Genomic DNA, 26,373 nt, shown 5'->3' with positions numbered 1-26,373 from the left:
GCCCTGCTAGTGCAGATGGCAGCCCCTCCCTCAATACGATGGATCTTCAACAGATCAGGGGACATCTAATGCTGTCAGCATTGAGCAGACCTCAGCATTTCGTGGAGGAATATCTTCCGGCTCCCCTTGTGGCATTTATCATAAACATAAAGTGGAGTTCCTGGATGTTTTTGCATTTGGGGGGATACAATCAATTCCTACATCTCTAAATTGTCTGATATGAATTCAAAGGACAACTTCCGAAAGCCTGGGTATTCTCCTGTGCTTGGGGTGGAGGGTGCTCAACAGAAACGTGGAATTTCTGTCCTTCAGAAATTGATGTCAAGATGGCAGGAGGAGGAAGGAGGGCTCCCGAGTCCAGCTGAGGTGCTGGGAGAGAATGTGGCCAAGTTCCTTGGTGTCTGGTCTCAGTTACCGGGTTTCTAAACAAGAGCGATTCCTGTCTTGGAGAATTAGGTGAGTCCGGGTATGGCCATGTTTCTCCACTTCTCCAAGGTTCTCCTTATGGTTTCAGCATTCTCTCCTGCTTTTCTGCTTCCTCTTGGTCTCAGGGGGATCAGGCATACAGCCCACCTGGCATTCTCAACTGGTAGTGGGGGATAGCTTGGGAGAAAGGAGGGGGGCAGGTGGGGGCAGGTGGGGACAGGTGGCCTCAGGGGCCTCTGGGGAGCTGCCACCTCTAGATAACTGCTCACTCAGCCGTGGAGAGCAGGAGGCCCCATCTGAGCTCCCGGGAACACGCACATCCTTATATTCAAATTCAGCAAACACAGCTGGCTCACAGCAGCTTTTGTCTGTTAGGGAAAACCTTTGGGTTTTTTTTTGTTCACCTCTTCTCATCATTTAGGGAACTCAAACTCTACTTTCTGGACACGTCAACCCTCTTTTGATCCCCACCTGCACCATTCCTTTGCTCTGGACCATGTCCCATCCTGTTCTTTCCACTCGAACAACTCTTTTCTTGTGCACTTGGCTAACTTGCTCCCATAAGTGTGTGCAGATACCTCTTTCTCATGGAAGCTCCCTCTGGTTCCCAGCCTGGGTATCCCTCCTGTGAGCTCTTGCACACAGCTGTGCACCCCCCTATCACATCACACAGCACACTGGCTAGGTAAGGGGAGTGCATTCTCTTCCCTCCTTGGCCCATCAGAGCTTCGTGCAAATGGGGACTGTGTCATCTGTCTCCATCACATCATCTCTGGTGGCTTGCACAGCAGCGGGCACATGGAGGGGCTCTGAATGTCCTATTGAATGGTACTGAGTCTTATCATCTACTCCAGGGTGGGAGGAAAGAGCAACCATGTAGATTTATATTGTAGATCAGACAAGAGCAAGGATAGAAGACAGGGCACGCTAGCAGCATTCAGGCAGACAAAAAAGAAAAATCACTCCTTCATTCCTACACAAGAGAGATGAGCTGGGCTGGGAGGGTTTTCCAAGAAAACAGGAAGAAGGCAGAGAGAGGAAGAGAGCAAGACAGTGAGATGGAGGTGGGCGGTTGGCACTGCTGGGGACCTCGGGGAGCTCTTCTAGCCCCTCTGCCATCACTAGCCTCCTCCTGGACCATGTCTTCACCTAGACCACAGAAGTTCCTCAAGAAGACAGGATGGCATTCTGGGGTGGGCTTTGCTCATGGCTGATGGAACTGGCTGATACAGGGCTCCTAGAGGATTTCATTTACTTGCCATTTTATTAAAGGTGCCTCATTTTATTACTAAATCATCAATGAGCAACATGCCGCCCAGAGGGGTCCAAGTTCAGCAATACAGAGGTATGGTAACTTCCAGGCATCCCTTTAGGACCTTATAAATCATTTTGGAGGTTCTTAACTTTTCTTCATTATTTTTGAAGATAACGGGGGTCCCCTTTTAAGTGGTCTCTGGAGAAGCCCACCTGGGCAAATTGTGCATCTTCCCCTCTTCCAAACTTTCAACAAAGAACCCCTTCCTCCCTCACCCCTTTTCTCAGCCTTGGGTTTCCACTGGCCTCCCGGGAAGCACACACACCAAGGGCTTCTGAGGCATGTCCCATTATCTGGATGACACGGCCATTAGTAACCATAGCAACCTCCCTTCCCTGGCTTTTGTGGCTCCAAGAGTCTAAATTTACACAGGTCTCTTCCAGATTTGAAGGGGTTATGGGGACCCAAGCAGAGTGGCACCTTCCTTGTGCCACAACAAGGCAAATGTGAAGCACTTTCAAACCTTTCAGGTAAAAAAAAAAAAAACAACCTCAAATTTCAGATTGAGCAAACTTGAATCCTTATTTTCTGTCAAATCCAAAAAGAAAAGAAAAGAAAAAACAAAGACACGTCTTTTTCTTGCTTATTTTTAACAGTCATGAACGCAAAACATACGGAGGCTGTGTTGATCAGAGAGCTGTGACTAGCTTCCTGCATGGACAGGCTGGAAGGCTGGTGCTGAAACAGGCCCAGGCGGCAGGGCTGTGCCCTTCTTATACCCTTGCAAATGAGGACATGGGGTTATCAGCCCCTATCTTTCTTCAAGAACTTTGAAAAAGAACTCATCACCACACACACACACACAAGATAAATGTATTAGATAATACATATGTGAATTAGCCCCACTAAGCCATTCCGCTACCTATACCTATTTCAAAACGTCATGTGGTACATGGTAAAGGCACATGACAAATACAGGTAGAGCATCTCTAATCTGAAAATCTAAAATCCAAAAGGCTCCAAAATCCAAAACTTCTTGTACACCAACATGATGGAAAAATTCCCCATGTGGAAGATCTTACATGGTAAAACTTTGTTTCATGCACAAAATTATTAAAAATATTGCCCAAAATTACCTCCAGGTTTTGTGTATAGGCACATGTGGAATATAAATGAACTTCATGTTTAGGGTTGGATCCCAGCCTTAGGATGCCTTATTATGTATATGCAAATTCCCCAGCTCTGAAAAGAACTGGAATCTGAAATGCTTCTGGCCCCAAGTGTTTCATATAAGGGCTACTCAGCTTGTGTGTCTTGTCAATGACATAATTGATAGATACTGATGCTCAGCATCAATATATAGGGATGTTTTTGTATTAATTAAAAAAAGGAGAACCCTTTGGTCATCTGGGTCAACATCTCTGTACCCACCACCTATATTAACCCTGCCCGTGAGAGAGGAAGCCAGGATTCTCCCGTTGCCTGGGTGAGCAGGTGGCATTACCTGTCTAGGCCTGGCCAGCCTCAGCAGGGGCGCCGTCGGAGTCGGAGTCGGCCAATTCCGTCGTGCCTTCTGCTGGGGTCTGACTCCAGCTGTCCGACCTGTCTGAGGTGACATCTTCCTCTCCAACGGTCACCTCCACATAGTCCACAACACCCGACTCCTCGTTCTCGTCGCTGCCCTGGCCGTCCCGGCTGCTGCCCTCTGACCGGTCTGAGGTGGCCTCTGAGGGCTTGGCTGGTAGACAGTCTTTTGCTTGCTCGTTGCCCACTTTCACTCTGGGGACCAACTTCTCCAAGTCCTCTTCGCAGAGTGTTTTGGGGTCCTTGTGACACTGTTGTACCATCTCACTTCCGTTCTTGGGGCTCTCGGTGGCTGGTTTTGCTGCTTTCCTGGCTGTGGCATCGTAGCCGTGGTCATCTGAAATGGGCTGCTGCTGGTACTGCTCCATCCACTTCAAGGTTCCAGTTTTTAGCAAGCATCTGTTTTCCTTGAACCAACGCACGATCTCAGTTCGGACCAGGCCGGTCTTGGCCGCTAACTGGTCGTATTCCTGTGGGGTGGGCCACTGGGTTCTGGCGAACGTGCTTCTCAGGAGATGAACCTGTTCTTGACTCTGTGGAATTGCTGGTGAAGGGCTGGGCAGAGAACTGGCTAGCTGGGCACCCGCGAGCTGGTCGAGTCGAGACAGAGCACCATTGGGGGCCGCCACATCTGGGCCTTTTTTGCCAGACCCCATGGAATCCAAAACAGCCTGTTCCATGCTGTCCCGAAGCTTCCGCCTCTCTGAGAACCAGGAATCGATCTCTCTCCTGCTTAGCTTGGTCTCCACCCTCAGCCGATCCAGTTCTGCTTGGGTAGGAAAAGAGCTTTTCAAAAAGCTCTCTTCCAGGACTTTAACCTGACCTTGTGTTTTCTCTTTGAACTTCTGGGGGGCAAAGTCTGGGTACGCATGGTACGTGCGACCGTGTCGGGAGGCTGCGATGGCCAGCTGGTCTTTGGCAAGGGATTCGCTGGTGATGTGAACGATGCCCCTCTGACACCGATACCGGTGGTCACTGAACCACTTCTTGATCTCGCTCCTGGCGAGGCCGGTGACCTCGATGAGCCGGTAGACCTCAGCATCATCGGGAAACTGGCTCTGGAGGAAGCTGGCCTTGAGGTGTGCTATCTGCAACTTGGTCTTCTTGCGGTCGCTAGCTGGGGTGGGTGGGGGGTTGGCCACCTTGGGCGGAGGCTCTGGCACCTGGGTGACGTGTGGACGCTTGGGCTCAGGGGCAGCTTGGGAAGTCACCAATGGTCTCTTCTGGCCATGGTTGGCCACTCCGGCCACAGCCAATGTGATGGGGGCACAAGAGACGGTTGTTGACCCACTGGTCACCTGAGTCAGCACCAGGCTGGTCTGGCCAAGGATCTGGCATGGCAGAGCTGTCTGGAGGATGGGCTGTGACATCTTCGTGGGGGTCAGCTGGGCGGGCAGCACAGTGATCGTCGGTGGTACTGACTGGATGGTGCCGTTAAACATCTTCTTCCGGGCCTCCTCCACCTCCTCGGGGGACCAGCTGATGCCGTGTTTTAAGCGCTGCGTGGCAAACCAGATTCGGATGTGCTCCTCTGGGTGTTTGGAGGCAGCTGTCAGCCAGGACAACTCAGCTTGCGTTGGGTAAGGGAACTTGTTGAAGGAGTTGATCATGGTGGCATTTGTGTCCAGGGCAGAGTTGTATTTGGTAGTATTTAGTGGGACGGGGACCTTGGGGACAAGGTTGATATTTGGTGGCAGCTGTACAGAAGGCATGACGTGTCCTAATGTGTCTTGGAGGAGCTCCACACCTCCCAGTCTCGAGAGGATCTCAGCAGTGTCTGTCATCAGTCGGGCAGTCCCTTCCGCGTGGTGCTCGTGGGTGGCCTCCTCGGGCTTCTTGGGCGCCTTCTTGGCATCTGCTTTCGGTTTTCCTGTCTTCATGATGGGGGTTTTACTCACTGAGATGCCGGGATCATTGTCATTCCCTCCAGGGCCGCTGGTGGTGACAGATGCCACGTGGTTGGTGGCTTCAATGGACTGCTCCAAGATGGTTTGACTGTTGCGTTTGATCAACTTCAGCTTGAAGTTGGTCTCCCCAGGATGGAACTTGGAGTTGTGGTCAGACAAGGAGTCGTACTTTTTGGTTGTGAAGTTACATTCGGCACACACGTAGAGGGGGTTGAGGATTACGTTGGGGTGCTGCATGTCCACGTGCTCCGTGAACTCGTTCAGGTTTTGGGTGGAGTAGGGGCAGTATTTGCACTCATAACCCCCTTGGAGTTTTTTGGACTGGTTTTCCCCCATTGATTTCACCTCGATCACTTCGTTCTCTTTGGAAGCGTTTTCGGGTTCTGCTGTCCAGCTATCCTTGGCGGTGTCAGGCTGTGGCACGCCCATGCCTTTTTCTTTGGCCCGGTCTGCCTCCTCGGGCGCGTCTTGTTCCACCACTTGGGATGTCCGGACCATGCACGGGGTTGTGGATTTTCGCTTGCTCGCCATGCTAGCAGTGTGCAATGGCTAAATTTTGGAGGAGGGTCGTGGGAGGGCAGTGAAATTCTTGGAATAAATCAGAGAAAAGGCTTTTGGCTTTATTCTCCCTCAAATGGCTTTGGCTTCCTTGAATGCTGTAGTCTCCCCTTGGAGTTTTCAGAATGATTTCAGCACAGAAAAGTGTAACTGCACCAATTGCTGCACACACCAGGTAGCGTCATAGCTGTGGGGCAGGAACAAAGACAGAGTCAGTGTCTCTTCCCAATGCAACAGAAACCAGCATCTCTTTTGGAGTTGCTCCCTTGACCCACCCCAACTGGTGGCCAAATCAAACACTCATGTAAGCCCAGATGGCACAAGCGCAGGCGCTTATCAACATGAAAGGTCATATTCTTCTTTTCCCTTCTCAGGAAGGAAGTGGAAACTGGCCCGCAGTGAGCAAACAGGAAGGGGGTCACCACTTCATGTTTAGAGACAAACACATACAGAAAAGGAACCGGGTATTGAGCTCTTCTGAAGGGGGAAGGGGGTTGTGGAGGGAAAGCTGCGAGTGAGATGTTGCTCAGGGGCTGGCGAGCTGCTTTTTATGGTCCATCAGAAGCAAGATGCTGACCTGGGACCTGCAAGTAGGTTTCCGTGGGTGTTAGGGAATGGATAGGAACACATTGCTTCTTATCATAAAAGCAAAATCAGGATGGAAAATCCAGAAAGTAAATAAAAGTATAAAGAAGAATTAAAACAAGCATTCTAAATATTGTAGTTTCTTCATTTCATTTGAACAGGGTCCTGTTTCTGTAAATATTGAACAAGGCCATGAGTTAAAAAATGCTGTCTGTGGCTGTGCTTAGGGGATACCGTTCATGAAGCATTCAGCCTTTCAACTTCTGCTGGCTGTTTAGTTCCAATTTTTGGCTTTGATTAACAGAACTGCAATTCCTATTTCTGATAGCTTCCCTTGACAAAGGCCTAGAAGTAGTTCTTGTGACCTGTGTGGCTAAATTTTTGCCTCAATTGGTCTTTCCTCTGGCAAAATCTGAGAGGGTGAGCTTCCTACCCATGTGACATAAAATAGCACCATTAAAAAGCCCTGCCAACTAGATAGGGTGGGCCTCTTTCAATATGCTTTTATGCTTTTCTTAATAGCTAGTAAACTTGAATTGTTTTAAAAGATTTTCTTGCCATTTATACGTATTCTTTTATCAATTGTTTATGCCATTTTAATATCATGGTATTAAGTGGTTTATTACAAATTTGTGAGAGTTCTTTCTATATAAGAAATGTTAATACTTATATAGAAAGAAAATGTTAATACTCTCTTAAAATTTTTTTTCAGTCTATTGTTTACCTTGTAGTTTTCCATTGGGTGTTTTTAAATGTTTAACATGTAGAAATTTTAATTTTTACATAGTAAATTTATCTTTTTCTTTTCTCTTGTGGCTTCATTGTGATTTTATATTTAGAAATTGATTCCCTTTCTTCACAGCTGAGACATGTTAACCCATATTTTTAAAGAGTGTTTAAGTTTCATTTCTTACATTGAATTCATCTGGTATCAAATTTATCTTAGGTTACACCGTAAGCACAATTCTAACCATTTTTCTTGAATGTTCCCTAATATCTCAGTAGCATGTCTTGTGCTTCTGATCTAGCTATGGAGTCTTGCATTTATGCCCTGCTTTCAAAATGTTTTTGTACATTTTGATATCTGGTAGGATGAGTTTCTCCTATATGCTCTTCTTTTGCAAAATACTTCTTGGTTATGTAGAACATCTGTTCTCATAAGTCAGAATCAAAGGCAAAACAATCCTATTAGAATTCAAATTTTGATTATAATTGCATTAAACAAATATTAATTTGGGAATACAGACACAATTTGCTTGTTAGGAAGTGGGCTACCCTCATGCAGGAGTGGATGTGTGGGAAGCCTTTTATCTTGTGGCTAAAGAAGGAGGGGAAAGTGTTTTGGAACAAGGATACCTGACCTCCTGGAGAAGGGAATGGAAGAGATGAACCGTCATCCCTCACCCCTCCCACTGGCCTGGTTTGAGTCCCACTGAAGAGAGAGCCTTAGGGCAGAACAACGAACTTGCCTTCAAGAGCTGCTAGGTTGCTGGGCATAGTGGTGCACACCTGTAATCCTAGCAGCTATGGAGGCGGAGGAGGAGGATAGTGAATTCCAAGCCAGCCTCAGCAACTTATCAAGGCCCTAAAAAACTCAGTGAGACCCTGTCTCTAAGTAAAATACAAAACAGCCTGGGATGTGGCTCAGTGATTAAGTGACCCTGGGTTCAATTCTCATTACTTAAAAAAAAAAAAAAAATCTGCTAGGCCCACACCCACCTGCTGAGGGGCTCAGGTGACAAACCTGAGCAGGACTTGGGAGAGAGGTGTTTCCCCTGGCCAGCACAGAACCTGGCCCTCCAACATGGGAGCACTGGATGTTTCAGGCTGGGCAATTCCCTCAGCAATGTGGGGTGAGGATCTTTCAGGGATGAGGAGAGGACATGGGAAAAGCAGAGGGTGATGGTGTCTTTTTGTCAATGTCACTGCAACTGATATATCCAGTCTCCATCTCCACATGAGCTTCAACCTCTTGGTTTCCCCTCTGGAACCTGCTCTGAGCCTCAAGAGCTCGTCTCCACCAATAGTCCTGCCATCTCTCACTTGAGCCAAGGTCTCTCTGCCTCCCCCACACAATCAGTCAGCATCCTGTCCACTCTGGCTTCAAAGCAGACCCAGTGTTGACCCTGCTCACCATTTCCACCTCTCTCCCCCTTGTCTAAGCCACCATGTCTCCAGCCTGCATTACCATGACAGCCTCCTGTGGTCTCCTATTTCTTCTCTCAGGAGCAACGCAGGGAGGTTTCGAGATCAGAGATGGTTCATGTTTCCCCTTCTGCATGGAGCCGCCTCCTCCTCCCCATCAGAATGAACCTCTGTTCCTTTACAACAGCCTGCAAGCCGGGCATCTCTGGCCCATGCTGCCCTCTGCCTCTTGCTCACATGGTCCAGCTGCTCTGCCAGGAGCATTGCTTTCCTTCCCAGCCTCTGTTCTATTCCACTTGCTCGTCTCAGGGCCCCCCTTCATCCCGCCTTTCCTGACCACCACCACTACATAAGTGATGCCTCTCCTGGCCCCTATCTCCTCATTTTGTTTTCTTCAAAGCGCAGTTCAAGGGTAACCAGTTTGTTTATCTGTTTTGTGGTGACGAGGGAGGGAGGGAGTGAGCGTCTACCGACGTGTTTGTGTCTCCTTCCAGAACAATGCTGCCCAGTATGGCAGCCACGGGCCCCACATGGTTCTCTGAGTTTATGTTAATTAAAATGTAGTAAAATTAAAAATTCAGTTTCTTGGTCACACTAAGCCACATTTCTGGTGCTCAAGAGCCACGTGTGGCTAGTGGACGTGGTGCTAAGTAGTACAGAACATTTCTACCGTTGTATGAGATGTTCTAGCGGACGGCAAGATTCTAGAATAGCTCTCTAAGGCAAAAACCTTCCACCGTGGTTTCCCCAGATACTAGAACAGGGCCCATCCCACAGTATGTTTTCTGTTTTGCATAAATGTTGCCACATATTAGATTAACTGCAGGAAGGCTACCTTGCTCACGAAGGCCAGTAAGGGATGGTAAAACCTCATGAACGTTCAGTTTTGTGTGTTTGCCTGGTTGTGTGTATGTGTGCTGGGGGTTTTATGAATGGAGCAACCTTGTAAGGGAGAGATCCTCAAGTTCTGCCTGGGGAACTACTGACACAGCAGAATGTGGCCAAATTTGCCCCACTGGCTAAGGAGTTTGGGATATTTGTTACAATTTTCAAAAAAGAAGCAGCAAAAGGAGACTTTTTTCCCCCTGCAGAGTAAAGATTTCAGGCAGCAGTGAGTACCAGAGAGAAAGGACCTTTCTTATAAGAAATGCCCATATTCAGAACAATTGAAATCTGTTGACAAGTGAGCCCACAAGATAAGGCAATTTTGGTGGAACATACTGGAACATCTCAGTGTTTCAAAAACTGTGGGTTTGAACATATCTCCTAAAACTTACTTGGCAACCAGGCAAGCAGACTAGGTTGACCAGAAAGGGAAGGAAAGAAGGAAAGAAACTGCGGAGGCCTCAGAACACATGAGGCCTTCATCTCTCAGGGTCCCCGGGTGGAGGCATAAGAAACACTGCCCTTGGAAGCAGAATCGTGGCATGACCAGGGGCTGAGTGTCTGTGGAGCACAGCTCGGGAGCATCTATTTGAAAGGCTGCTGTGGGCCACCAGTAAGGTCAGGAGCAGTTCCGTGAGGCCTGGCACTCACCAGCATTAAGGCTGAAGTGTTTGGGGCAAATTCTTCATGTTTGGATACTCACTGGTCAAAGTTGGCAAAAACAAAAAAACGGATAAACAAGTCAATGTATGAACAAGATGGTAAGACTGAATGCCATCAGCGTCCCTTCCATAATGAGTAGCAAGTGTCCTCACAGGCCAGCTCTGAGTGGCAGATCTTGCCCTGGGCCAGCTTCCCAACAGGTCTGCACTGGGCACTGGCTATCGACGCCAACCTGAAAACTGTCCACTTCGAGGGAGCAGGGAGTTGTCCCTGCCTGTGGTGGAGGTTATCCAAGTCAGAAGTGAGCACAGTTGAATATCCTGAGACCCAGGCAGAGGGGAGGCAAGAAGCTTCCTTTATTCAGAACCATGGTCTGCGCTGGACCTTTCTGTCTGGGAGTCCCACTCCTAGGAGAGCCAGGAGTGACCAGCATGCGTGATGTGGAAAGAAAACAAAGCACCACAGACACTCTGGCCTCCTTGGTATGTTTCTGACATTGACTCAGTTTCCCTTTCATCCACTATGGCATCTGCATATAGCATTTCCAAAGAAACCCAACCACGAATGAGAAATGACAAAACCTTGTTAGCGATTGTGACTTGGGGGGTGGAGCGGAGCCTGGGTTCTGCATCTGTGGCTCCGGGTGAGATAAAGCTCTCAAGGAAGCTCCCTCCCGCTGCATCTCCTCCCCACCCTCATGTCCAGAGACAGAGCGGTGATTTCCTGACCTTTCCCTACAAACGGCCTGCAGCCCCCTGGGGAAGGAAAAATGGGTCAAACTGCTAGACTAGCTCCGGGAAACTCTTCTCAAGGTGGGTGACATTTGCCTGGAGGTCTGTGTGGGGGAAATGGCGGGGTGCTTGACCTCCTGGGGAAGGAGAGGAGTCCTGCTGGAGAGGAGCCTGCAGCTGGGGGTCTCCAGCCCCGGAGCGCAGAGGTGGTGGGGAGCCGTGGCCTGGGGTGCTGGTGCTCAGGAGTGCCCAGCTCCCTGCGGATGGCCTCGAAGATTCCACCTTGGGCTTTGACAGGACACCACTTCTCATTTCAGAGCTTTCCACTGGGGCTGTCAGAGGAAATAACAGGGCTGTCTTCAGCCTTTCAAAGGAAGCATCTTGTGAAGACATCAAAGCCAGAAAGGGTGCTTTTAGCTTTGCGAGGTCTTCCTACAGGGCTGTTAACAGATTCCGCCTCAGTTCATCCACGTGGATCTTTCTTTGGGAAGGGTTGTTTCTTTATGTTTTAAAACCACAACATGACCCCTCTCTGAAAGGAATACTGATGGGCAGGTGTGTTGGAGAATGTGGTGGTTGGGGCGGGAGGAATTTCTCAGCTCCAGATTCCCAGCTCTTCTCTTTTCTCTCTGTCCTTGCTCTTATTTTTTTTTCATCTGCTCGAAGGAAGTTGTATTTGGAAGGTCATTGGTGACCCTGAGTTCATTCCCAAATTTTCTGATTTCTCCCATCCTCCCTTAAATCTAAATTTGAATTTTGGGGGTGGGCCTCTGACATGGTTCCCAAACCATCACATATCACCTGCAGAATTTTGCGAAAATACCCGTTCCCGGGCCCCAGTCCAGACTCATTAAACCCAAACATCCAGGCACAGGTCCCAGGATCCTGTATTTGTAGCCAGCAGCCCATGTGACCCTCCTGGGCAGCCAGGTTGGTAGCCGGGCAATGAGACATCACTTGACCTCTTCCACTTGAGAGCTGGTTGGGCAAAAGCCAACTCTGTCCCATGAAGATGCAGAGATGTTGTGAGTGGCATTTTTGATGCAGCCGACACTAGAGGTAGCTGCAGCTCCCTGTGGGGTCACGGGAGTGGAGAACTCCCAAGGGGAACGATGAATGATTCAGAGGACCATGTGGAAATGGGGGGGGCGGCGGGGAGAACTGCACAGATAATGATCTCCAAAAAGAATAGAATGCAGAACGTGGGAATTCAGTAACACAGGATCAAACAGCCACGCTACCATAGGAGCCACTGCAGAGGGGCTGGTGGTTTGGTAGAGATGAGCTTTAAGAAGCTGTTTCCTGTTACCTGTGTTTTTTATATTGCTAGTTTCTCAAGCAACACATTTTTAAAAAGAAAAGGGGCTTGCTGAGCTGGTCAAGCCTAGGCAGGATAGCTAAGGAAAGCGTCATTTCCATACAAAATCATTACTCTTCCCACAGCTGCAAATGACAGCTATGATCTCCATTTTGCAGACAAGGAAACTGAGGTTCAGTGTCTTACACAGGACAAGGAGTCTCCGCTCTCTACCTTTGCTTGTCACAGTTGTCTACTGGTGACAATTCCACTTCCTGATACTGGGTCTAAAAGTTAAATTTCTCACAAATTGCTTGTGGCCTTCTCTCACTGGGAGCGTTCACAGGAGTCAGACTTCATTGAATTGTGATGCCCTTCAACTTGCTGCTCTGAATTGTTCCTTCATTAGGCAGAAAAACGCTCCCATGGTCCCTCCTTGTTGAAAAAGCTTGGTGAGTGGAAATGGACGAAACGAGGTCTGTGGCTACTTCCTGCCCGTTAGCATCATCATGGATATGAGCACACAGGGCTCTGAGAGGAGGCGGGCTCTCCGGCCAGTGGTGGGATAGAGATGGTGGCTTCAGACAGGGTAGCCACTGAGGGGCGGAGAAAACCAGCTACACCTGAGAAGGCAAACCTGTCCCAGATGTGAGCCCAGGGTTTCTCCTTTACTCAGAAACACTGGGTCCCAAGGCACAGAGCCTTGCAGTTCTTCAACAGGTCAGCACATGGCCTGCGGGAGCCTTGCTCACCTTCAGTGCTCACCTGGCTAGTGAAGGTCGGGCAGATTGGGGCCAGCCTCTGCAGTTTGAATCCTGGCTCTGTCATTACTAGTGGAGGAGTCCACCTCTCTCTGGCCACAGCCAGGCTGCCCACTTCACAGCCCCCAAACCCATACACCACCTGGAACACCCTAGACGTATACACTAACTCACCACGGCCAGCCTTGGTTCCAACCCACAAGGTTGGACCGGATGAGTCCCTAACGGGTGACTTGGACGAGTAATCTAGCATTGGTGCAGAGGGGGTTGGCCAGTGTGTTCAGATGTACTGTTCTACTGTGGTCCCCCACGTCATCCTTGGCTGCCAACCCTGTAGAAGGGGCTGTGCACTTACATGAACTCATCCCCTGAGCTGTGCTGTTTGGAGCTCTTTTTGTTCATCTTTTGTTCTTGCCCGTTGAATTTTCTATGGAAACTGTTCCAATATCTTAAATGCTCACAACTTTTTCTGTTTCAGTAGAAGGTTATACCTTGATTCTTACTGGGAAAATCAAGGCCATCTGATCAAGGTCACAGATCAACATCACTTTCTTCCTCATCTCCCCACATCTCTTCTCTCCCGCAGGACAGAGGGAGGTAGTGGGTCTCACCATGAGAAGGCTAATCCCCCACCTAGCCTCCTTCCTCTCTCTCATCAGTTCTCTCTGCTATTGTCTCCCTTCATGGGTCACCTTCCCTCTGGGGAAGCATCTCAGTTTGCCAGTCCCCTAAAAAGTAAGCAAAGCAAGCAAACAGGAAGAGTGAGACTGAATTTCCCACAATGGCATTATTCTATCACTGACTGCAAATCATTATTCCAACTCTTGCTTTCTGTGTCTTCTGGGTGATAGAGTCATTATGCCTTTGGGGTCTGGTGCCACCACTCACGGTCATGTTACCCTGGACAAATTGTGTCAATCTTTCGAAGCCTTGACCTTTCCATTTCCAATTTGGGGAGGAAAATAGCACCCACACCAAGGGGTTGCTGAGAGTCTCTAGTAAGCTAATTTGCATAAAATATTCAGCTCGGTGCCTGATCTGTGATGATGAGCTCTGAGCTCACAACACAGGGTACTTGTTGTTAAGATGATTCACCATCAGATTTTCTCAAAGGAAGTCTGCAGTGGACACTGCTCTCTGCTAGTCTTACTGCATGGTTCAGCCATTACCTGTATGGATTCTGCTCTCCCTGCCTAAATATTCCAAATTACTGACTCTGGAGCAAACTGCCTTCCTTGATATCCCTCCCCCAGGCTCCTCTGGGCTGTGTCCTGGTCCTCTTGGCCATTCCTTCTTTCCATTTTCTGCTCTTCACAGGTGCATCTCCATGCCCTTGACTCCTTCTCATTCTTCCCTTCATCTTCCTTGGGGAACTTATCATCTGAAAGCTTGCAGATGCGTTCAGATACCTGCCAAGCTGACCTCCCTGGCCCCACTCCTTCCTCCAGAGTCCCAGGCTTTCCTTCCCAGACAATGGCTGCCATCAAGAAGGTAGGATGGACCAGAGGGATTTGTAACTATGCAAAGGCTTGGGTGGCCACTTTTTGAAAGCTCACTTTTAAACAAGGCCAAACTTCATGAAAACCAAGGAACATAATATATGAACAGAACATGGATAATCCATTCTCAGTCCAGTAGAGAACAGACTCTACTCTCCTAGGCGTCCCTGAAGGAGAACTTGGCAGAGGCTGGGCTGGATGGCTTGTAGTGTCCTCCAAGCACATACTCTGCATCCATGACCTACTAGGATCTTGTGCACCTTACTTACATTTGACACGCTGAGAACCAAGTTTGTCTTGTGCCTCCCAGACCTGGACTTTCTAGAATGGTCCTTACACTAACAAAAGTACCAGAAGCTACTGTTGTGCAGGCTGGGATCCTGGATTCTTCCTGCTCCTCCATTTCCCCCACGCCCTTTTATCTGTACCCTCTGACGCTGTCCTGTAAGCCTCCTCATTCATTGTTCCTCTGCTCCAGGCGGGGTCTGCCTCGTGGTTTCCCTCCCTACCTCATGGTCGGGCCTGTGGGAGGCAAGCATGGTCTGTCCAGCATCCTTTCCCTCCTCTTCTGGCAATGTCTGGGCAGTGTTTCTAGAGGAAAGGCCCACCCACTCTGGGCACACGTGGAACCCCAGCAGTGTGCATGTGACTGGGTTCTGATCAGGAAGAACATCATGTCCTCCAGGAACCATGACCGATTAAGGAATGGGCCCCCATCCAAGTAGAGCAGTTGGAATCAGTGCCATTTCGTTCTGGGGCTTTCATTGGAACCACTGGAAATAAAAATACGCTCCTTGTCTGGAGGTGTTGAAGGGATCAGATGTAAGCCCAGAAGTGCTACTGGTTATCTTGTCACTGCGATCCGTATGGAGAGAGGCAGAGAACGGGCCCTGGTGACATCCCACTGTGTCTGAACCCAACAGACAATGGCTTTTCCATTGTGCCACTTTGTGAAAACTAGTTGGATGGGGCTTTCTGTCTCTTGTGACTGAAAACATCCCAACGGACCCAGTTTCGGCCCACTTCTCCGCGGCTACCATGTCTTCTAAAAGAGCCCTTCTCAGCCTTTTTCTGCCACGAAGGCCTGCCGGGTGCCATGGCCACTTGCAACTCTCTCTCTCAGGTCCCTGCCATCCTAGTTGTGCTGGCTACAATTCCACACCCTTCTCTCTCCCTTAAAAAAGAATCTCAGAACATGAGTGGGAGTGACATTTTTATAGATAACCTTGTGTACTTGCTAATTGAGAGAAACAAGCCACTGACAGACTTCAAAACTTTATTTTTAGCAGCAGACTTCTTGCTGCCACATACCTCACAATGGACGCCATCACCGAACACCCTGTTCCTACATAGGAATCCGATTGCGTCATCTCTGTCTTCAGAACCTCCCTGGGAGTACTGGGAGCAAACTGAGAGAGACGCTTCTAACCATCCAACTCCACCACAACACCCCGTTCCCTTGCTCCAACATCCCGGCATTTGTAAAGTGAAATACAGCAGAAGACTATTCTTTTTCTTTTCTTTTCTTTTTTCCAAGAGACAAACATGAAACTTGGGAAAGAGAACACATTTTGTTCATTTGTTCATTCGTTCACTCATTCAGGTGTTCGTGCTTGAGAGCCTGCTGTGCCAGACTCTGCTTTGGATACTCAGGGAACAGACTGTGAGATTCCTGCCCTCTAGAAACCTACTGTCTAGGAGAGGAAGATGGAGAGAAAATAGGAAACAAAGAACCTACAGGCAGCAGGAAGTGCTATGCGGGTTTTTTTTTTAAATTTTATTTTTTAAAAAAGACATGCTGATGAGACCTACTGTCAGTGAGATAGCAGGGAAAGCCTTCTGCAGTCAGGCCTGGGGTGGGAGCCACATGTCAAGAAAGAGCAGCCTTGGCAGCCAGTGGCTTTCAATGAAAACAGAAGAGGAGCCTCACTTACCACTTGGGACATTTCACAATCACTGCAGAATAATTTTCAATTATTATATTATATTTATTATATTATGTTCAAATATTATATCATGATGTTATAATATTATTATAATTATAATACTAATATTCTGTTAGTGTTTAAAATCCTATTCTTCCCAAAGATACTCTTTTGAAAGGTCTTAAAAAGCTTCATGGAGAGGCTGGGGATGTGGCTCAAGCGGTAGCGCGCTCGCCTGGCATGCGTGTGCGGCCCGGGTTCGATCCTCAGCACCACATACAGACAAAGATGTTGTGTCCGCCGAAAATTAAAAAATAAATATTAAAAATAAAAAAAAAAGCTTCATGGAGAAGTACAATATTTTCATTTTCCAACATGAAAACATAACTCTTCAATGGCTTTATAATGGAAAAAAGTTTTTCCTTTTCCCTACAGATGAATTGAGAGGAGTCCTAAGCCCTATGGCTCTGAGAGTCATCTGTAAGTGCAAGATCAAATATTAGGAGAAATTTTAGTCTCAGAGCGTAGTTTTTAAAAAGTTGGCAAGAAGCAGAAGTACAGCATACATTTTTTGGGAAGTGGTTAACATAAAGCACTGTCTTTAAAGTTATAAATCAGGACGTGGCACCCTAACCGACTCCTTAATGAGAGAAGTAATGGAGAAAAGCCAGAATCAACTAGGTCCAGGAGCTCTGGAGTGGGAACAGTGAGGTCCATTCGTTAAGGGTAGTTCATGAGATTTGCTAAGAGACAGAATCTAAGTATGGTGTGAGGACCCCAAATTTTGTTCTCAGCATTATTGTAAGACTTTAATGGGCTACCTGCCTAGGGCAGGTGGGTGACATTTCTCCCAGAAGGTTGGAGTGATAGATTCTATAAAGTGGCTGCATGTCCTGATGTCATGGTGGATTGGGATGTTTTGAGCTGCCTGTTAAGTAGGGTGGGTGAGTCCACAGCTCTGCAATCAGGACAGAGCAAGGTTTAAATTGAGGCTCCATCCAGCCCTTTCCATTCCACCTCTCCCGGTCTTGGTTTCTTCATCTATAAATCTGGGGCTAATGCCCACCTCATAAGATAGCTGGTATTAAATGGTGTAGTGTGTGTACACACCCCACTTTAACATTAGGTACTTGCAAATGCTTAACAAATGGTAAGAATGTGGACCAAGTGAAATCAGCTCCAGGATGCACCAGAACCACGAAGAAATCAGTGTGTTAGGAAATGACAGCTGATCACAATGGCTCACGACTACATTCAAAAGAAACAGCCTTCATGTGAGTGTCTGCCTGGGTTTCAAATCACAGATCTGTGACATGTAACACTTTGACTTTCCCTCTTTTCCTGGGCAATAATCTTGAAAAAAAAGGGAAGCAACAGGATTAAAGATGAAGACATATTTTGAAACAGCTGATCCCTGATGCTCTCATCTTTTCCAAGGCAAAGCATTCTTTCTCCTTGTAGGAAGAATCATAGCAGCCACCACCTCGTACAAGCACAGCCACCCACACACCCACACACAGAGAGCCAGGGCTGGAGAAGACTGATGTGTTTCTAAAGTGGAAAAAAAAAAGTCTTGCTGAGACAGAAACAAGAGGGAATCAATTCCGGTTTTATGTGTCACATACATAAATAAATAAGGCGCTATCAAATGTTTAAGATGGGCCTACTCTGATTTACAATCCATCAACTTCTGCTATCAAAACATTTAGCGAGGCTGTGAGACTACAGGGATTTGTTATATTGACAATTCCCGGTGTAACCTTTTCATTTCTCTCCTTGTGGGGATCCGTGCACACTCCATCTTCCTGGAGCCAGGAAGGGAGGGAGATTTCTGTGTTCCCCAAGCAGGGAGCAGGGTGAGACAGGGCTTCCTTTTTCCCTCCCACTCCCAGCCCCAGCCCCCAGACCATCCTCTGCATCCCCAAACCCACAGCTTTCTCCTAACCCCTTTCATCTCTACCTAGATAAAGGCTGAGGGTTCACCCTCCTTCTCTGGTAGAAGGTCTTCCACAGAGCCATTCACCCAAGCCAGGGACACCCTGACAAAACCACACAGGTTCAAACCACATCCAAAGGCTATGCTTCTGCATCTCTTTACCTTGGTCCTAGGGTGTGGGAGGCTGAGAGATGGCCCCGAAGATGCCCAGGTTCTAATCGCTGTAACCTGGGAATGTCACTTTGCATGGCCACGGGGCTTATGACAGTGTGAAGGCTCTTGAGATGGAGAGACCATCCTGGACCATCCAGGACACAAGAGGGAGGCAGGAGGAGCTGTGACTACAGAGGAGCGACCGGAGATGTGATGCAGGAGCAGATGTGCCCCGAGGCCCTGCGAGGACAGAGAAAGGCAGCCACAGGCCACGGAACTCAGGTAGCTACTGGCAGCTGGAAGAAGTGAGAATCCTCCCCCAGATGTCCAGAGGACATGTCCAGGGAATCTGACCTTTACTGACCCCAGTAAAAGAATAAATGAATGATTTTGTGAGCCACTAGGTTTGTGGTGATCTGTTTCAGCAGCCACAGAAATATAAACACAGTGGGGATGCTGAGCCTGGTTGCAGCCTGTGGGATTCCTGAGGCTCTGCCCCACCTCAGGAAGCTCCTCCCTGCTTCTAGAGGCCCCTCCCACCAGCCCTGGTGATGCTGAGCCCCTGCATCTTAAGATTCTGCACAGAGCTAGAACTCCCACAGGACCCACCAGGCCCAGGCCACTGCTGCTGCCTTCAGCGGCCACAGAATTACCACAGCTGGGATGATTACCTCTGCTCTGGATCTACCTCCAAATCAGGTTCAAGATTTATAACCTCGTTCCCCAGGGCTACTGCCCTGATCCAAGTCACCCTCGCCTCTCCTCGGGGTCTCCTGCCTGGTTTCTCTTGGCCTGAGTCATGTCCCCTCTGCTCCCCTTCATTTATTCTCCAGGAAGAAAAAAATGTGAAATAAAAGTGGGAGTCATGTCTGCTGAATATGCTGGTCCTCAGGCCACACCACAGAGTCATGGTACCAGAACCTCAGCTTGGGACAAGCTGTCTCTCAAGTTCTCCAGGAGATGCTGATGGCTGCTGGGTGGCAACCCCTGCCTGGAGTCTCCCAGAACACAGGGAGAAATGACTAGGTGCCTGCTGGATACCCTGGCGACACCCAGGGGTTTAGACACGTGCTCTGGGGGGTTGGAGGACTTTACCCTGAGGCTGTTAGAACTAGGCCTGTTTCTCAGTTGACCTAAGAAATATCTTCCTTGTCATTTTCCAGGTCTACAGTGAGGATCAAATGTGATGATAGGGGAAAAGTGGCGCATGCTTTCTCTGGTCTCCTCCCTCTCTCCTTCCTTCCTTCCTGTTTTTAAAGGCCATATAAGTGATGATTGTTGCTATGGTTACAAGGTGTCCCACCCCCCTCAGTTCATCGATTGGAAACTTTATCCCTGAATTCATATGTCAATAGAATTTGGAGGTGAAACCTTTGGGAGGTAATTTGTATTACATGAAGTCATAAGGATGGGGCCCCACGGTGGCATTGGTGGCCTTTTAAGAAGAGGAAAAAGAGACCTAAGCTAGCATAACTTCTGTCTCACTATGAGATGCCCTCTGCCATTTTATGAGACAGCAAGATGATCCCGACCAGATCCTGGTACCATCCTTTTGGACGCCCAGAACTGTAAGACGTAAGTTAATCACCCAGGGATAGGGAGAGGTATTTAGTTGTAGCAACAGAAAATGAAGTAAGACAAATGTCTTGTGGTAGGTCACTAAACGGTGGCAGGTTTGTCTCTGGGCCCAAGTCTAACAGAGAAAAATGTGAGGTCTCAGGCACAAACTTCAGCCTTTCCCACACAGCCAGCAGGGCACCACACCTGCGTAAAGGCCTGTGGTTCCTGGAGGGTGCAAGTGTAGGCTCCTGTGTATTGCTGCACCCTGATACTACTAAATAGCTTTGGTCAGGCAGGGCAAAACCCAGAACTGTAACCTGGACACAATTCCCTCAGCCTCATTCATTTTATAAGTGAGGAAACTGAGACCTGTGAGGTGTCATGGCCCACACAAAGGTATCCAGGCTGGGGGGCTTTTGGCATGGCCTCTGGTATCCCATTGGAAGGTATGCCCTCCTGGATCTGGAGTGGCCCTCATGCCAGGAAGAGTAGCCATGCCTGCATAGGGACCAGCTTTGGGCTGAGAGGATGATGGTTCCGGTTGACCTTGCTGGTGTGATGTCCAAGGTGGATGGACCAAGGAGCAGGGTGCCCCTGTGCCAGCCACCGCTCATGGGCCTGACCATGCTCCTGCACCTCTCTTACCCCTCTTTGTTTTTTTAGAAGGGTTCTGAGTGACATGCTTAGCATGGAGCAGAAAATGGGAAGAAAGGTCTTTTTTAACGACCATCTTCATCATGAAGGCAAAATTCTTCCCACGTCTGAACAGTGTGGAAGGGTTCCAGGAAGGTACCATTTTTATTTAAACTTGGAAAAGAACCTTTGGGGCTGCCCAGGGTTTCACAACACCTCTTTCACATTTCTAAGCAGTTCTGTCAGCTGCTGCCCTTTTGCAGAAAACCACCATCTGCTTGATCCTTTTGGCCAACAGACCTCCCGTTTCTCTGCACCATCGACAACAGCGGCTCTGCTGACAGGAAGCAGCAGCCTCAGGTCCACTGTGCACCGCAGCACAAAGCTTTTTTACATGCACCCACTTGCAGAAGCCTCATCACCTCGAGGAGCAGAGCAGGAAATACCAGAGCCTCTGTTTTCCCCTGAGGCCACAGAGGCTGTGAAGGTTTTCTTCAGTGATCCATCTCAGAGCCTCCATTACACCTGCTCTCTGCTGGCAACTTCCGGTTTGCACAAATGAGTAACAGGAAGGCTGTTACCTTCCTGTTGTACAAACGGGAGATAGAGTGCTGAGCTGACCTGGAGACCAAAGCCAGATCCGCCTTTGGCCCCCGTGGTTTTAAACAGTATTAGTCAATAACAAACAACCACATGGCATCCATAGCTTTTTATACGTTAGATTTGGACTAGCCCCTGCTGTATTATCTAGGTCATACTGAGAGAGTGCCAGCTACAGGCACAGAAGGGCAGGAAGCAAAACAATATTGAGTAGATTTTTTTTTTTTCAGACAGGAGAGACATGACTTTGTAAGCACAATGCTCCATCCTTTTCCAGAGGAATCCCCAACTGTCAGCCTTAATGTACTAATGCACTGTGACTCCGGGAAAGGAAGCTTGGCCAGCACATGAAGAGACACATGAAGATACACGTTGTTGGAGATAAAGAGAAAACTGCACTGAGGGGATGGGGGGTTACTTTCGGGCCGATGGAGTGGATAAGAATCATCAAGGGGCACTTGCTGATAAAGGTGGGAAGAGGAAGAAATTCCAAGTCACCATGCCCAGGGTCATGGGAGAGGAGTTGGAAAAATGCTGTAATAGCTAGCTTGTGTGATGGAGGGACCATCTCCGAGGTGAAAGGCTATGTTGGCCTCCCCCCCTTCATTTGTTTCATGGGAGAAATAACAGAAGTGATTACTCACAGATGGTTGTGGGACTCAAATAATATGGTCAATTGAAAAAAGTGCATAACACAATTTGATGGCTGGAAGCCTTCGGTTTATGTTAACTATGAGATAATAAGATGAGCAATAATAACAACCACAGTATTACACACACACACACACACACACAGAGGCCTGTCTTTATGACAAATCCAACTCTTCCCAAGCCAAGATGATCAGCTGGCTTCCTCCTTTCTTCTCCCACACTATGGGGATACCAAGTGTTCTGTCGCTTGGGCTGACAAACACAAAGTCACCTTGAACACTCTCTGGGCCATCTTTCATGGTTGACCAGCATGTTCCAATGTACCTCATGAGATGGTCTCTCTCCCTCAATGAGTCTAAACTCTATTATATGTTCATAACATTCCAGATAGTTCCACAAGAGTCCAAGCCTTTATCACATCTTGCGTGGATTACTGGGATGGAATGATATTCTTGCCTTTTACAATGTATTAATCCAGGTTTTATTACCATAATGAAATGTCTGAGGCAAGCTACTTGACAATAAAAGAGGCTTATTTTGGCTTTCAGTTCTGGAGGCCCAAGGTCAAGGGCCTGTATTTGGTGATGGCCTTTTGGCTGGCAGTCTCAGGGCATCACATGACAAGAGACAGCGAGTGCATGGGCCTCTGTGAGTCTCTTTTGGTCTCTCTCTTCCTATAAAGCCACCAGGATTCAATCATGAGGGCACCAGCCTAATGACCTTATCTAATCACTTTTCAAATTTAATCCACCTCTAAACTCCAAGTCGGATAAGGTTTCCGCCCTCATGATACCTCACGAGGGGGGTTAAATGGCCACACAGAAGCCGTGGGGCTCTCCAACCATTGCACATGCTCTTCCCCATTCCAGCGTGTCTTGTGCCTGCTGCCAGGAAGTTTGTCCCAGTCTCTGACTTTTCCCATCCCCCTTTCCAGGCATGACCTGTGGAGCCTCCCTGTTTTCCACCAAGTCCCTCCCAACTCATCCCTTGAACTCTCAGGTCTCCTAAGTCACCGATACAAGGCTCCTTCCCAGCCCCACAGGCTCTGCTTCCTGAACCTTCTGCTCCACAGGCTCTCTGCCTCTACCCCTCACTCTTGCCAAATATTTGTTGACCACTTGCCCATGGGGCTTCTGGTCTAGGCCTGGGATGGACAGTGAACAGAGCAGAACAATTTCCCCTGACAAGCCAGAGTCCCCCAAAGCAGGGCTGTTGGCTCTTAGATGCCCATGGTGGGACGTGCTTCCACTTGCTTGACACATATCCCAGCACCACTAAGTGCCAGCCCCTGTCCTGGGGCAGGGGTGCTGGGAGGAGAGGGGGAGCCGGGCTTGGGGCTTCCTCTTGGAGTTTAGTTCTAGTGGAGGGAAGAGAGCATCAGGGAGGCGCTGATAATGCAAGTTTGCTGATGGGGACTGAGGAACGGAGCCAGGCGGGGAGAGGGCAGGGGAGGCAGGAGCACCTCTGGGCCCTGTCTGGGCCTGCGGAAGCCACCGCTGGGAGAGGGCTCAGGTGTGTGGTAGGAACTGAGGGGTGTCAGAAATGCCTGTCTGTCTGCCTGCCACCCAAACCTGCTCTCTATCTCCATAGCCTGATTCCTAAGGCAACAGGACGTGGAGCCACCAGTGCTCATCCGTTCACTCATGATGTCACGATGTGACCAGGTCTCAGGTGCAGCTCTAACTTGTGAAGCTGCAAAGGTGAATAATGTCCCCTAATGCCGTGGCAGGCTGAGTAATGCCCCCCCCCCCACCCGCCCAGAAAGTGCCCAGGGCCTGATGCCTGGGACTCAGGAATTTTCTCCTCTACCACATAAAGGGCTTTGCAGACGAGATTCAGATGAGGATCTGGAGTGCGGGGACCATCCTGGCTGATCTGGGTGGCTCACGTGCCAGCATTGGTGTCTACTTAGGAGGGAGGCAGAGGGAGATTGGCAGAGGGAGATTTGCAAAGAGAGAAGGCCGTGAGACAGAGGCAGATGGAAGCAGGCAGTGACAAGATGCCCAGCTGCTGATCTGAAGATGAAGGAGGGGGCTGAGAGCCCAGGGAACGCTGCTGCAGATGCTGATCGAGGCCAGGAAACCATCCTCCCCCAGGGCGCGGGGGGTGCCGCCTTCCTGCACCTCGCCCCCTGAGGCCCTCCTCGGACAGCTGGCACAAACTGGAGCACAGCTCAGCCGGCCTACAGGTGGTTCAGCACCATCTGCACACACCGTGGCATCAGGCCATGGAATTCTTCTCACGTTCCCCACCATCCTGACCCAGCGGCTGGACAGAGAGCAGCATGGCCTTTTAAAGACTCAGTTACAGCAGCCATACCGTCTGGACTCTCCAGGAGCTCACTACCCCGCCCAGAACACAGTCTTTAAGAAACCACACAACTAGTACCTGGGGACAAGGAGACACCCACTGGACAGGATGATTTTCCCAGGGAAGGCTTTTCTCCAGGGCAGGGCTCTCGGCCTCTGCTCCACACTGTGGGCAGCAGGGGAAGAGTTCAAGTAGCCTAGTGCTCCGGCCACAGCTCCCTCCCATGAAGCCCGATGCTCTGTGAGTGGGGACCAGAAATGTATACATGTTTAAAAAGCTCTCAGAGGGTTCCTATGCACAGTTTGAGAAGCACTGGTGTCAGGCCAGCCACTTCCCAGGAAATCTGAGTTGGGGTGCCCTGGGTGTGGCTTTTATGAAGGACATTCTGAGATGAGCGATCATTTTTATTCTGTTCCCCCGAAAAGATGTGTTCATAAATCTGGGCTGTTGTCCCCTCGAACAGTTGCCAGGAAGCCCTGTCCTTTCTGTTTGTGTCCCCTTCCCCCACACCCATTGCCCTGCTAATTGGGACCATAGTCTCCCAATTGACCTTCCACTCTGTCCCTGTCATTGGCTCAAGAAACAGATCATGGCATGCCAATCATTCCTCTAAAGCCCTCTCTGGCTCCCCAGTGCTCCCCAGACTCTCCAAGTCCCTTGGTTTGTCTTTACAGCCTGCTGAGCAGGGCTCCCCTCCATCCTAGTGTGTGCTGGCTCTCTCTGAACCTGCCCTGCCCTCACCCACCTCCAGGTCTTACTTTAGCTGTTCCCTCTACCTGGAATGACCCTCTCTCCAAAGTCTTCCTATCAAAGTCTTGCTCAAATCCTTTCTCCTACAACCATCCGTCCAGATTCCTCAGTCAGATCCTTTACTCCCTTCTCTACTCTCAAAGAACACGACTGGAACTCTTTGCTGAGGTCTATCCATTACCTGTGCAGGTGTTTGCTCCCTCAGTGGGGGAAGAGCTTACTTTGAGCCAACACCTTGTCTTTGTCATCACTGTGTCTTCCACGTGCTGAGCATGGGGCCTGCTCTGCAGGCGCTCAGTCAGCACCTGCTGAATGTCAACCACCTGCCATGACTTCACCCTCTCCCCAGCACATGCCCTTCATGCCTGTCGCAATGTGCAAAGGTCAGGCCCACCAAGAACCTCATTCAGCAATTATTTGACTTGAAGGGGAACATGTGCCGAGTCTCACCCAAGTCAGTTTAATTCACTCCAAAGTGGTCTTGGAGTAAAGACCCTAATCTCAAGTGCCGAGAAGCCAGTCAGATACTGAGACTGCTTTTTTACAGCCAACTGGGACAATTCCAATGGGATCCCTCTTTTCCTCTCTCTAGGAGTTCTTATTACAGCCGACAGTCATCTTCTCTATATTTTTCTTAATAATAGGATGGTGCCCACTCCCTTTCAAAGGAATTGATCTCCTGTATTCTTAGCAGCAGAGGTGATTACAGCAGTAACCCTCAACACCTTGGAGACCACATCCCAAGACATGCAAGTACCCGGTCACTTAGGATCAAGGGCCACAAGACATGGGTATGTTCTATCTTCTGCTTTCTCTGTTTGGTCACTGGCTGTTCATTGACTGGTCAACTAGTTTGTTCATTCATTCATTCATTCATTCATCCACCCATCAAATAAAATATGTAATGAGGGCCTGTGTATAGCTTCACGGTTCTGGGTTTGGGGACTCCTGCACTCCGGATCTTATATTTTAGAGCACACCCTGCTCTTACCTAGGCCTGGATTATGACCCTGATAGAGACAGACTAGAAAAGAGATAGCATGAGATCAGGCTTTGGCACCAGCTTACCTTTGTTCACCACCTTTCATAGGTTGAATTGCATCTTCCCCTTACAAGATATATCCAAGTCTTAATCCCCAGCCCCCCAAAATTTAAATGTATATGAAAATAAGGTCTTTATAGAGGTAACCAAGTTAAAACCAAGGGTATAGAGGTACAAGTCCAATATGACTAGTGTCCTTATAAAAAGGGGAAACTTGGATGCAGAGATAAACAGAGAAGGAAGATGATGTGTAGAGACAGGAAGAAGATGGCAGCTATAAACCATCTTCAGAAACTAGGAGACGGGTGTGGAAAGATCCTCGTCTAAGACTTCAGAAGGAGCAGGGCCCTGTGGGCCCCTTGATCTTGAACTTCTAGCCTTTATACTGGGAGACTACAAACTTCTTCCCAGCTTGTACTTTGTTTTGGCCACTGTGGGAAATTCATATGCCACTCCTTGGAGTCAGCAGCTGGACCACCCAGAGGCGACCATGCTTGTAGGAAGCCCAAGCACCTAC

At 48.9% G+C, this 26,373-nt stretch overlaps 1 protein-coding gene across 2 annotated transcripts in view; it reads right to left on the bottom strand.

Annotated features, from left to right (window-relative positions):
* The window catches only part of Zhx2 (zinc fingers and homeoboxes 2), a 163,815-nt gene that overhangs the window by 16,394 nt on the left and 121,048 nt on the right, over positions 1-26,373 (bottom strand). For both annotated transcript variants that reach the window (XM_046464601.2, XM_046464600.2), the window contains one exon: positions 3,186-5,917. In XM_046464601.2, the coding sequence (XP_046320557.1) occupies positions 3,190-5,703 (2,514 nt within the window). In that variant the 5' untranslated portion in view covers positions 5,704-5,917 and the 3' untranslated portion in view covers positions 3,186-3,189. The remainder of the gene's footprint in view (positions 1-3,185; positions 5,918-26,373) is intronic.

Source organism: Marmota monax, unplaced genomic scaffold (genome assembly GCF_021218885.2).
Source record: "Marmota monax isolate L192 unplaced genomic scaffold, Marmota_monax_Labrador192_F-V1.1 WCK01_AAM20220418_F8-fsc00003, whole genome shotgun sequence".
Lineage (NCBI taxonomy): Eukaryota > Metazoa > Chordata > Mammalia > Rodentia > Sciuridae > Marmota > Marmota monax.
Note: the sequence above shows the minus strand (reverse complement) of the source record. Positions and strands in the feature narration are given on the sequence as shown.